A 12,634-nucleotide genomic window follows, 5' to 3' on the forward strand; every position below is an offset into this window, starting at 1 on the left:
TGCAATATCCCTCAACAAATTTGAAGAAATGGCTGCGGAAAATGCTTTCATTTCTTGGTTATTTGACAGCAAGATATCTATACTCATGCGATGAAGTTTTAGGACAACCTTGCCCAAATTTACTTTAGTGGCAGCGGCTTGTTAACAAGCTTTTGGTGCAAAAAATTCTTTTGCTTCGGAGTCTGAAGAGTGCTCGCGTATGACTGAAACCACCTATTTTGGTAGAAATTTAACTGCCTCCAGTGAAAGCAGCATTTTGGTTCGTCAATTCCAAGTACTGACATATGGCAACTGTCGGTGTCCAGTTGTTATAGGGTTAAATCAAATTCAGATGTGATGGAGGACTGTAACATTCAAACGCAGGTTTTAAGAGCTAAAACAAGTACAACCGGCTGCAGCGCTGTAATGATATGATATAGTTAAAACACCACATACATGTATGGAGTTGAGATGAAACAATTAAAAGCTTTAATTGCAAATTCTCAGAAAATTTTAAATACTTTTTAACATTTGCCAAATAATTTTAATTGCAGCTGCAAGGCCTGTGTGGACAAATAGGAGCAAAATCCTACAAGTGATTTAAAATCAGACTTGAGTCTGATGCTACAAGTTATATCATATAAGAAAGTATGACGGATTATTCAGGCACCAAAATTACAGGCTTGAACAAATTCAAGATCATAATCAACATATTTAGTCCAGAGTGGCTTGAACTGGTTCATGGCAATATCAAGCCACGGCTTCATGTTCCCGTTGAAGTGTACTACCGCAGCATTTCTAATCTCATCCATACCAATGCTCGGATTATAGCCAAGCCCCAAAACATGCCACGATTTGTCAAGTGGCTTAGTAGTAGAGTAAAATGTGATCAAACCTGGAGGTAATGTCCCTAACTTCCACAGGGTTCTGTTCTCATTCTGCAAAAAACACACAAAGTTTAACCCAAAAGATAGTAATATAGAACATATACTGAATATAAAACTGTAGTGGCTACAAAAGGGACGGGCAGATCAGTCCACTAAAGAACTTTCTTTTTTAATCAGTAGTAGCTAAAAATAATAATACTGCAAGGATCATAAAAGAGAAGGCATAAATCACTATAATAATCGTCTGATATTGCATTATCATAAAATTGAAACAATTGCATAAAAAATAATCTTACCAGAGTCTGCCAGTAATGATATTCTTCCGTACACTTCTCTCTTCTCCAAGCATCCAAATCAAAGAAATTCATTCCATAAGCCCATGCACATGCCTTTGGATTAAACTTCTCCTTGATCAAGGGATGTGAGAAATTCATGTACTGGGCATACCTATGAAACGACCCAAAACAAGTCTCAACTGCCCCATTCACCTTCCCATCCATATCTATCTTCCACAACCCTGTTAAGTCCCTTTGAACAACAATATCATCATCCAAGAACAAAATCCTATGCAATTTCGGGTACATCTCAGGCAAATAAAACCTCAAATGATTCAATATCGACAGGTACTTGGGATTTCTGAACTTCATATTTGTTGTATCTTTTGTTGCATTCTCAAGCTTGTTTTCAAAGTAAAACCTTTGCAAATTAGCAGACTCCAACTGCCTCAAAACAGGCACATAGGATGAATTCAAAAACTTATAATCTTCAACTGCCTTAACCTCTATATGGGCCCCATTATAATCCTTCAATTTAAACATAACCTGCATGGCCCCAAGATTCATCTTATCAGTCACTACATGAAACACGTGTTTCGATGGCTCTTTGGAGTTCTTAACAGCAGAATTCACCACAACAGAAGCTGCAAGCACATTATCGGAAAATATAGCATAATGGTAAAGCTTAGGGTCTTCAAATTCTGGGAGTTTTGCCTTCCCTTCCTCGTTGTATTTCTCAGGATGTGCAATTCTCTCCTCCATCAATCTCATCGCCAGACAATGCAAACTCTTAGGTATCGACTTTGCAGCTATCAAATTCGAAAAAGCTCCTTGCTTTTTGGCCTTTGTTAACTGTTCATTCACTGCAAAAATAGTATCTTTTAGTTTCTGAATCTTCAACTGATTATCAAACGACTCTTTTGCTTCTGCTATGATTTGGCGAGTCGATTTGATTCTTTCTTTCACTTCCTTCTCAAATTGCCGTAGCACAGATTCATCGATTTGGAGGGAATCTGATTCAGCGAGAGCCCGATAAGATTGCTTATTGATGAGATCCGTAAAGTTTCTCGAAAGATCGGCAAAGCTTCTAACCAATTTCGCGTTCTCCAGCTTGAGCTTCCGAGCATATGAAGAGTACGCCATAACTAAAGCTCGATGATCATCCGCTTGCTTTCGGATCTGATCCAACCGGAGCTTCAGCGGATCCGATTTTTGGGCCAAAAGGGATCTCCCTAAGGATGCAATTCTATACGCACCCTAATCCCATTCAATTAAACAATAACACTTCTTAGAACAATTAGAACAATTGTAATTTATATCTACAATTTGCTTTCTACTTAGAAAAAATTAATAAAAAAACACAGAGGGAGAATGTGTGTACTCACCGAGGGTTGGAAGTCATGGGAATTTGCGTGGGAAGTTAAAGCAAAAGAGAAACTTAAAAAGATAAAGACGACCAGAGTAATGGCGAAGGCTAGTATCTTCACGGTGAAACCAAAGAGTCGGACGAGCCGTGGTCCGTTGCGTACGGTTCGAACGTTGGCCATTCACAGTGAATTTAGCCGATTTAGTGAGTGCGATTCGGTCTGTCTCAGAGTGGGGGGATGTATTATATTTATATTTATATTTATAGTATTGCCTTGCCTGCAGTCACGGCAGTGATTGAAGGATTTTAGACCGTTGGATTGGTTTCATGGGATGATAAAATAGACAGTTGTGTTTTGGGGTTTAGTCAAACTTCTGTGCTTGTCGGTGTGCCACTTGGAGGCGGAATCACTGTTTTTTTATATTATTTGTTAATAAAATTTCTAATGCGATGGTCTTTTTCAGAAAATAGAATTTGAGAGAATATTTTGAATATACATTATTTTATTTTTAATTTAAAATTATATTATAATTTTTTTAAATGTTTGAATGCACATAATTAATTTTAAAAAGAGGTTTTTGTTAATGTGTGGGCTAAAGAACTTATTCCCCGCCAAAATTTATTGTATTTTAAAATTGTTATCCGTTAATTATTAAAATCTTACACATTTATATGTAAATTAATAACACTAGTTAACAATATTTATTATCGATGATGAAGCTTTCCAGAGGCAGGATGACAATATAATTTTACATATATCTGACATCAAATCCGGTGTCATTGTCGACGATGAAACTTTCCAGAGGTATCATCATGCTTCAGCTATCTCTCTTTTCGCTTCTGGAACGTCAGTCAGTAGATATTTGACTTGGAAAGTCGAAGAACTTCGTCTCCCAAATGAAGATGATGGTCTCGTCTTCGTCTGGGAAGACGAAGAGCTTTATCTCCTGACGAAGCTCTTCGACTTTCCAAGCCAAATCTCTATCAATCGATATTCCAGAGGAGAAAATAGAGACTGTCAAAGCATGATGATGCCTCTAGAAAGCTTTGTCGTTGGCGATAGCGTCAGATTTGACACCGGGGATTGAATCCTAATCCTTAGGGAGGAATGCTATTTTTTAAAACTTGACATAGGGGAACAACAGAAAATATGGATGCTGAAACCACACCATCGCCATCACAAAAACAAATAAACATGTATAAATTAATTGGTGACCACCATCTGCATGCCACATGTGACATGTGACATAACTAAATGCCCCAAAACTTGTCTTGTACTTTATTTATTCAAATACTTGTATGTAGGCTACCAACTATGAGCCGCTCTATAACTAAAACCATCCACACAGAAGTAGCAAAGTAGTTCTCCTGCAATGAGTTAAGCACTAACCATCTTCTGAATTTTTGGGGATTGAAAGATTTAAAGAAGAAAACCCACACCATATTTACTTAAGATCCTGAAAGAAATACACATTTATGTTACATGCCTCTTGATTAAACAGAAAACAAGTGGGTGATCGAAAATCAATTCAATGGCGGATCTTCTTGCCGTGCTTGCTCACATGGTGCAACCATCCGATTCCTTTGAGTGCCTTGGAAAACTTGACAAGATTAGGCCTTCCCATTCCCAAATTCATCTTCCCAGCTGAGAACTTGAGAGCCTTTAAGCAGCACAATTGCCCATCATCAATCTCATCCTCTTCCTCTTCATCATCATCATCATCATCATCCCCATAGTACTTACTGCTACCTTGCTTACCCTTCTTTGATTTGCTTCTAGTTTGAAGCTTATTTGAGTCTGTCTCGTAAGTCTCCCAGAGCGAATCCATCCCTTCACTCCCACCTACGTTGTGTCTCTCCTCGAAAAGCTTGCATGCCAGTGTCCGTCTCCATTCTTTTTCTTTTCTCATTGATCCAAAACTTCCAAGATTTGACCCACTCATTAATGGTTGAGAATAATTAATATCCGTAACTTTTGAAGTGTAGTACTTTCCTCCATCATTATCATTAGTCCCTGCTCTCTGAAAATTCGCTCTTACTTTTGACAAATTCTCCACCTTTCCTTCGTCATAACTTATTTTACTGCCTGGTGCCTTGGATCCACCTCTCTCTGCTGCTTCTTTCTGTTCTTGATTATCACCTTTATCGAACTCTACGCCTAGTGGCTTAACTTTGACTTCTTTTTCACCCTTTTCGCACGTTGCATCAACAGACTCGCGGTCTTCCTCCAAGAACCCTCCTATACTCTTAGCTTCCACAATCACCTCAGTAATTTCAGCCTGCAAATTCTCAGCTGAGCTTTCGTAAATGTTCCTTGTTAGCCCTTGAGATACAGTTGTACCACAAGTTTCATGAATTGAATACTTGTCCACAGGTGCTTCTTCGAAGGTTTGTAAGCAATTTTCTTCAGAATCTTGAACGGAACTTTCTCTGCTCTCAAGAATAGACGTATCAAACACAATTTTATAGGCTTCAAGTTCCTCAATGCCTCGAAAATCTTGGATTTCATTGTCTCCATTTGAGCGCAAGTTGTCTAAGACATTTTGGAAGGAGAATTGAAGTGAAGAATTGTCATGGAGAAAAGTGGGGAAGAGAGAAAGAAGCAAAAGAGAGGTGGTGATGAAGAGAGGAGAAAGGAAAGAAAGGATCTTGATAATGTACGGTGAGAAGAAAATGAAGTAAGAGAAGTAGATAGGGTGGGAAATAATGAAAGAACAGAGGAGGAACAAGTCAGAGAGAAGAAGACTAGACAAGTGGAAGTGGTAGTGAGTTTTCTTGGAGTTGGTAGTGTTTTGTGGTGAGAAAGAAAATTCTGTCATTTTCTTTCTTCCCAAGGAAAATGAAAGAAAATGGAAACAGAACAGAATAGAAGGAAGATGGGAGATTGTTTAGTTTTTGTTTAAGCAAAATGGGGAGAGAAAGGGGTGAAATTGGAAGTGAGAGATGCGTGAACAAAGGAATAAGACTGAGATATCAGAGAGACTGATTGATTGTATTACTAACATATAACAATCTTGGCAAAAGGAAAAAACACTTTTGTAGAAGCTGCTTTTGCCTGTTGAGGCTGTTGTCAATCAATGCTTTTACTATGACCACCAACTGGGCTTGCCCTTTTTAATTTGCTTAGCAATAGTAGTAAATTATTATTAAAGCAAACTACATGCAAATTGCCACAACTTTATTGGAAGGAGCTGATTTTAATTGTACATAATACTAAATGAAAAAATGTATCAGAATTCTGTTAATGAGATCATAATTTGACAGTGCTAAAATGAAATTATTATCAAAAGAAAAAGAAGTTGAAGGTAATAAATAGGTAGAAAGAATGATTGAGAGAAGATGGCAAAGAGGTTGATGTAAGTGGGTTAGAATTGAGAGTATTGATTAACAGGGGAGACAAGAGGTGATTGAGGGGTTAGGATCTAGAAATGGTTGCACATGGGAAACCACTTGCAAACATTCAAGTGCATGACCCACCATTTTACTAAATATCCAGAATATTATCATCTTCCAAGTGATTACCATTTTTCCATCAATGTTCAACTAAAAACACTTTCTATAATAATCACTTTTTCATCTAAAATCTAAATCTTTTAAGAGTAAAAGTCCCTAACACAGATTCAAAAAGTTAAATTGCCATTCTACATTTAATTATTTTACTTTTGAAAAAATACCCATTTCCCCTGATTTCCTCCTCCTCCTACCATTAGAGTCCTTATTGGCTCTCATTTTGCTCTGTCTTTAACTTTCTCTGTCACTCTCCCTCCCTTCCTTTTGCCTCCAACCCAAGTTTCCTACCATCAAACTTCTTCCTGTTTTCGGGTAGGGTTGTAATACAAATTATATCACTATTTGCATTGTTTTAGATCTTTTTTTTTTTTTTTTTGGGGGGGGGGGGGGGGGGGGGGTGGTGTTGGGGGGGTTTTGTTTTTCGGAGTTGAGACTATGTCTGGAAATGTTAATTGACGGACAAATGGTTGAACCGGATGTAGATTTGTGTCTTTTGGAGAAAGTGTGACATGGGTTGCGTCATTAGTTTAGTATTGTTGCTTGCATTATCGTGGTTTTACTAATTTTGACTAATATGTGAAGATGTGAATAAGGTCAAGTTTTGTGATATTTTGGTGTTTCTTTGGCAGGTGAATTACGAGGATTTGAGTTTGCCTTTGGCAGCCTAATTACAGCAAATTTCCTATGGAAATGCAAATAGGGCTGTGAAGGTTGTATTAAGTTGGTCGTAAAGACGGACAGGTGAATGCAATAATGGCCTCAAGTAATAATGGTCAAAGAGGCCCGTACTGTTGACCATGGGCAACATAACTTATCTTGGTGTCCCACTCCACTCAAACCCCATAGCTTTTGGGCTGTTAAAACACTTATCTTTATATTCAACCACAGACAAAAAGAATACCTACCTCTTATCCCTTTCAACCAACGCAACCCCAAATTCACGACCTTATGTTGTGTGCGAATGCGGTCAATCAGATGCTCTCACTCACTCTCCTTTTTCTTCCATTAGTTAAAACTACAACCACCCCCTAGAATTAGAGTTAGAATTAGATAAAATGAGGGCCAACCCCAGTATACGATCCAATATTACTAGCTTCTCCCGGCAAATACACGAGTCAGCTCCAATTATCAGCCTGATGGAGGAAACTGCTCCATCCCCAGCAAGCCCAGTGGCTATGTCTTACCGTGAAACCAAGGAAACAGCTAGGAGTTTCATTACTAGGCATCGGGGTAAAGTAAGTTGGAGCCATGAACACTTCCCTGTGGGCATTAATATCTCTATTATTAGGGTCTACAGGCCAAAATGTAGACATTTCTAGTTACATAAGCTAGTTCTTGTCCTGCAACTTGAAACAGAACTTAGCAGTCTTGTTGCCATAAAAGGAAAATTTTACCTGTCTTGTCCGGTTATAAAGTTTTGATAAACACATAGTATAACAATATACAAAGGAACCCTTTGGTGGCAAAAATTGTAATGAGTTAGCTGTTGCCATTCCAAAGTTTTAAAACCATCCGTCCAAATGAAATTCTTCAGAGGCTGGAAATAATGCTCACTATCCATCTTCAACAGGTAAGCCACATTCATACAGTTATATTATATAAGATGCATAATCACTCAGTTAATTTTGTTAATCTTTTCGAAAATCATTCACATAACAGAATGAAATGACTTTGGTCCATCAAGTAATCAAACAAACACCGTTACAGACTCGAAGGCCAAGAAAATGCAGTGACTTCACTTTGAATTTGAAATTAACAACATTCTCCCTATTGCGTTTTGAACAATCTAGCATCCTAACCCATCCCTAAAGCTTTATAGCTCCGCTCATTCTGTCATAATAGGCTTGTTCTCATTGGCTTTGGGTTTCTGTTCCTTTGGCCTCTGCTCTTCCATTTTCCTGAAATTCCCTAGAAAAGTTAAGCCATCAACCAAAAACATAACAAAAATAGAAAAGTTCACTTATGATGGATGCTGACAGTTTACGCACAGGACTTGCAAATTGCATAATGGATACTCTACCAACAATTGAATCATAAAATTCAAAATCTCATGAACCAATGTTGACTGAAAACAGTGCTGAATTCAGATTTAAAAAAAAAAAAAAAAAAGATTCAGGGCTCAACCCAATTTGACAATCCTTGATTTAAGACAATGCTTGGTTGAGTGTTCAATAATAAAGACCTTTGATTCCAAACAAGAGGACAAAGGTTTTTAAGCCCCTTGAGGCTAGCTACTGGCAATGTCACATCCCATAATTCCACCCCTTTCTAGTTAAGGGTGAAATTAAAGAAAATTTTTAGTATTCTTTAGTATCAAAAGGGTATCGAAATAAAATTAAAAAATGTAAAACATCAATTAGCACAAACATGGACTACTTAGGACAAACTTATATGAGTAAGTTTACCAACCAAGTCAGAATCAGTTAACGAAAATACCAGGTCCTTAAAAAATTTTTTAACTCCTGATCAAAACCATTTCAAATAAAAGTACCCTAACGATTAAACTGGTCAATTCTGTCAAAGATGAATCCAAAATACGTTCAAAGTATATCCCAGAAAAAAGAAGACGAAGGATCATTCTTCACTGAGCTCAGCATAATAAACTTGCACACTAACCCGCGTATTTAGGTATCTCAAGCAATTCAGAGATTCAGCAAACCAAAGATATCGCTGTTCTAATTCAACCTTCCCAAATTACACGTATCCAATAATCGATATATTAACATAGCTTTCTTTTTCTTTCTTTTTTGTCAAATGAAACTTAAAAAAAAAAAAAGAGTAGTGTTTACACGACTTCAATATCAAATTCTCACATCTCAACTACTTTGTTTATCTTCTTGAAAAGGAACGCATACCTCTTATCAGAATAGCCACCCTTCTGGCTGAGGAAGGAGCGGAAAAGAGGAGAGTTGACGTCGTAGATCATTGTCAGATTGCGTAGGTATGTTAAAACCCTAGCTCTTCGTCGTCGCGCAGCTTTCTACAATTTTAATCCAACAATTGTGAGGACATGCGTTTATAGAGGATGCTCTGGGCGGTTCGGCTTACTGTTTGTTGGGCTCGGGCTCCTCTTCCTCCTGGCTTTTAAACGTATGATTAAACCCAAATATTAATATGATTCTGAAACAATATTTTTCTCATTAATTTTGCATAAATAAAATTAATTTTAAGAACACACTTTTTACAGCATATTTCTTCAAAATATTAAAAAAAGGGCCAAAAGACTTATTCCCACCATAAGGTTTAGCCCATTCCCAAACACCTACCTGTAGAGTTTTAAAATTTTAAATATCATTTATTTATTAAATTTTTTTGTCAAAAGTAAAAGTAAAATTATTATTTAACAAAAAAATTTTAAAAAACTAAAATTTAATCTCATTTTTCTCCCTTAATTTAAAAAATTGATATTTTTTTTCACTCAAATTTTGAAAAGTTATATTTTTTCTCCCTAATTTTTTTCTTTTTTTCCAATGACAAATGACCTCCATGAACTCTTCTCCCGTTAGATGGGACAATCATCTTCATGGCCTACCACGAAGACAATAGATCTTTGGGCTTCTGACTTTGATCTATCATCTTTGTCAAGCTTGAGGAGACAAAGACAGTCTTCATCTCTTTGTCGAACAAAAATAATTCATTTTCGTCCAATAACTTTGTTACAATAGGAAGGTTGATGATGAGAGAAAATGATGGTGGGAAGGTCGATCGATGGTGAGAACAAATTTGGTGGCTAAAGAAAAAAGAAAAAATCTAAAAGGAAAAAATGAATTTTTTAAAACTTAATATATAAAAAAATTATTAGTATTTTAAATCAATGAAAAAAAATTACATATTTTTTTAATATTTAATAACAAAATAATAATTTTATCTTTTATAATAATTTATAAATAAATATTTAAATTTTTACGACCTCATCAATAATAATTTCAAAATGAGCTGAGGTTGGGTGGGAATAAGTCTTTTGACCTTATATAATAAATATATTTCCTTGACACATGTCAAATCAACACTCAACATGGGCGACAAAAATTGCTTTAGTTGTTTTTGCCCCTAATCTCAGAGCGTTATGACATATTTAAAAGTCATATATTAAATTGAAACGCTGTCGTGTCATGTAAATTCCAGTAGGCATGATTAAAATTTGAATTTTACCATATCATTAATACATTGATTATAAATTGTTGAAACAAAGATAGAAAATTCGAGGAAAGGAAAGGAATTGAGGAAGAGTACTTTATAATATATGTTGGTTTCTTAAAACAGAAACAGAATCATAACATAACAAAATCCCTTTATTAGGGATCCTCACAAATGGCTCCTTGATTCAAGAATTAATTTCAAATTAGATATTTACTAAATCCCTTTAATCAAATTACATTAAATCTTTTACTTATTTATTTCCTTGGAGCATTTTAACCATTAGATAGGCAACGAAAATCACGTGACAACATTCATCTCCCAAACATATTTTCATTAAAACGTGGAAAAGTCAAATGATGCCGCGGCTACTTTCGGCTCGCACATACAGGGCTAAATTTCGGCGTAAACAAGTGCAACGAACGGAAAATGATAATGGGCTGAAAAAGGAGGGCTTTGGGCCGACCGCTGATGTCTGCATTTGTATTTTCCCAACCTGGATACCTTATCTATGATAGTTAAATTATGAATAGTATTATGTATTAAATATTATATTATATTATATAATACCATTTTTAAAAAATAAAATAATAAATCAGAATGATTTTTTTAATTATTATGGATATTATCATTTAGATTCTAATTCAAATGGATTTAAAAAATTTTGATCCAAATACGAGATTTCTCTCAGTATAACTGTAAAATCACTGAATTGGCGGGGTTAATAAGGTAAGGTAATTCGAAAAAGGTTGGGTTTGACGGTGGCTTTTATGCATCAGCAAGGACAGGCCGCCCATCCAATCAGAGCTTCGTCGGTGCCATTGGCCTTACCTTCCTTGCTAAGCCATATTACTCTTGATATTAATTCTCTAAACCCTTGGCTGCCCTACACATTCCTTTTTATTCCCTTTTCTGTCCCTTATGTTATTTTACATAGCTGTCCCTCATGCCTCAACTTGCAATATTGCCGAGAGACCATACCTTATCCACTAAATTTATTAATATCTTTCTCTTCAATCATAACCATTAATCTTGCTTTTATTACGCTTCAATAGAATCTAACTGAATTTAGAACATTATATTAAATAAATTCAATTTTTAAATAATAATAATTCATAAAAAGAGTTTAAAGTTATGCACTAAATTACTAGTTTTCTTTTTTCTTCTTTTTTTTTTTTTTTTAACTGCCCAGTAAGTTCAGAATATTTGAAATAATACCTACGGTGGAAGTTATTGGTCCTATTATGTTACGGAACAAGATAAAATAAATTAAATAATATCTTAATTGTTATTTCAGATTTATAAAAATTAAAGATGAAATATTATCTCATGATTGTTGGAAAACTAAAATTGACATGTTAAGTATATTGAAAGATACAATTGATGTTGTGAAGTCTTGCTCTCTATGTTTTTTTGGGTAAAGAAGTTTTCGTTTACGCTTTGAGTTGAATTGTGTTTGGGTTATAGGTATGATCACAACATATTGCTTATCGTTAGTTGCTATATAATGGATAATTATTTCTTAGATATCATTTTTGTAAATTTGACCGTACGATAAATGCTTCTTCACCCTAAAAATGTATAACGAAAACTCAATTATATAATTATTATGTGAGCAAATTGAAGTGTCTGTAATAGTATTATAATAATAAAAATATGTACACTTATAATAAACAATAATAATAATATGTTATTACATGAATTAGTTATTTTGTACTAATAATAAAGTAACTCTTAATTAATTAGTAACATATTATTATTGATAAAAAAATTGATACTTATTTGAGGTGTATATAACATTACTCTTATAATAATTAGTTTGAAGATATTTGAGTTGTTGAAATCGAGATGAATGAGAAAGAAGTTAGAGAAGAAAATCAAGAATTTTGTTAAAGTTAAGAGAGTTTTTTTTTTTTTTTCAAATTAACAAAAATAAAAAAAAGTATTTTAAATATTAGCTTTACTTATAATTCCCTTATTCTCATTTATTTTCACCTTCGCTCTCACTTACGATAACCATAAATGATGTTAATTTAACTTCAAAATCCACTACTAGCACTAATATCTTCATTTCTAGCTCATTTCTGCAACAATATCATTATATCTTGTCGACAAAACCTTTGGTCTTTCAAATTGAAAACCAACAATAGTATTCTATGATCTCTCTCAATGATATGACTTGATTGCTCTCCACTCTTATCACACCACTCTATGGCACATACTTGTCATTCTCGACTACCTCTATGTTGTGGCTTGATCGATGCCAACAATGATGATAAGACTAAATGACAATTAGGGTTTAAAACGCAGAAATGTAAATTTTCAAACCTATCAAATGATAAAAACTATCATATTTAAAACGTTTATGTCTAATATGTAAAAGAATTTTTTTAACTTTTTAAAATTTTATGGATGATAAAATTATTATTGTGTCCTTGCAATATTGATTTTTTTTTTATAATAAAATTATATATACAAAT

The 12,634-nt window shown here is 34.8% G+C and overlaps 3 protein-coding genes across 3 annotated transcripts; all 3 read right to left on the reverse strand.

Moving 5' to 3' along the window:
* Positions 1 to 575: 575 nt before the first annotated feature.
* LOC123223004 (galacturonosyltransferase 8-like) lies at positions 576 to 2,747 on the reverse strand. The gene is made up of 3 exons (XM_044646050.1): positions 2,527 to 2,747; positions 1,163 to 2,398; positions 576 to 917 (listed from the first exon to the last, which is right to left on the reverse strand). Exons 1-3 carry the CDS (start codon positions 2,686 to 2,688, stop codon positions 642 to 644), a joined length of 1,674 nt encoding a protein of 557 aa, XP_044501985.1. The 5' UTR covers positions 2,689 to 2,747; the 3' UTR covers positions 576 to 641.
* A 1,289-nt stretch (positions 2,748 to 4,036) lies between these two features.
* On the reverse strand, positions 4,037 to 6,236 carry LOC123223416. The gene is made up of 2 exons (XM_044646579.1): positions 6,182 to 6,236; positions 4,037 to 5,040 (listed from the first exon to the last, which is right to left on the reverse strand). The coding sequence occupies exons 1-2, from the start codon at positions 6,234 to 6,236 to the stop codon at positions 4,037 to 4,039; spliced, it is 1,059 nt and encodes a 352-aa protein (XP_044502514.1).
* A 1,380-nt stretch (positions 6,237 to 7,616) lies between these two features.
* On the reverse strand, positions 7,617 to 9,099 carry LOC123222820 (wound-induced basic protein-like). The gene is made up of 2 exons (XM_044645793.1): positions 8,873 to 9,099; positions 7,617 to 7,915 (listed from the first exon to the last, which is right to left on the reverse strand). Exons 1-2 carry the CDS (start codon positions 8,941 to 8,943, stop codon positions 7,843 to 7,845), a joined length of 144 nt encoding a protein of 47 aa, XP_044501728.1. The 5' UTR covers positions 8,944 to 9,099; the 3' UTR covers positions 7,617 to 7,842.
* Between the last annotated feature and the right edge of the window lie 3,535 nt (positions 9,100 to 12,634).

Source organism: Mangifera indica, chromosome 8 (genome assembly GCF_011075055.1).
Source record: "Mangifera indica cultivar Alphonso chromosome 8, CATAS_Mindica_2.1, whole genome shotgun sequence".
NCBI classification, from domain to species: Eukaryota; Viridiplantae; Streptophyta; class Magnoliopsida; order Sapindales; family Anacardiaceae; genus Mangifera; species Mangifera indica.

What these genes read in the sequence shown, in the direction of transcription:
- LOC123223004 (XM_044646050.1), bottom strand. Translation starts at nt 2,688, where the DNA reads ATGGCCAACGTTCGAACCGTACGCAACGGACCACGGCTCGTCCGACTC. An exon ending in CCCATGACTTCCAACCCTCG is followed by an intron (nt 2,399 to 2,526) that starts GTGAGTACACAC and finishes GAATGGGATTAG; the next exon opens with GGTGCGTATAGAATTGCATC. An exon ending in ATCATTACTGGCAGACTCTG is followed by an intron (nt 918 to 1,162) that starts GTAAGATTATTT and finishes TGTTTTTTGCAG; the next exon opens with AATGAGAACAGAACCCTGTG.
- LOC123223416 (XM_044646579.1), bottom strand. Translation starts at nt 6,236, where the DNA reads ATGAGAGCCAATAAGGACTCTAATGGTAGGAGGAGGAGGAAATCAGGG. An exon ending in GAGGAAATCAGGGGAAATGG is followed by an intron (nt 5,041 to 6,181) that starts GTATTTTTTCAA and finishes AAAATGTCTTAG; the next exon opens with ACAACTTGCGCTCAAATGGA.
- LOC123222820 (XM_044645793.1), bottom strand. Translation starts at nt 8,943, where the DNA reads ATGATCTACGACGTCAACTCTCCTCTTTTCCGCTCCTTCCTCAGCCAG. An exon ending in GGTGGCTATTCTGATAAGAG is followed by an intron (nt 7,916 to 8,872) that starts GTATGCGTTCCT and finishes AGGGAATTTCAG; the next exon opens with GAAAATGGAAGAGCAGAGGC.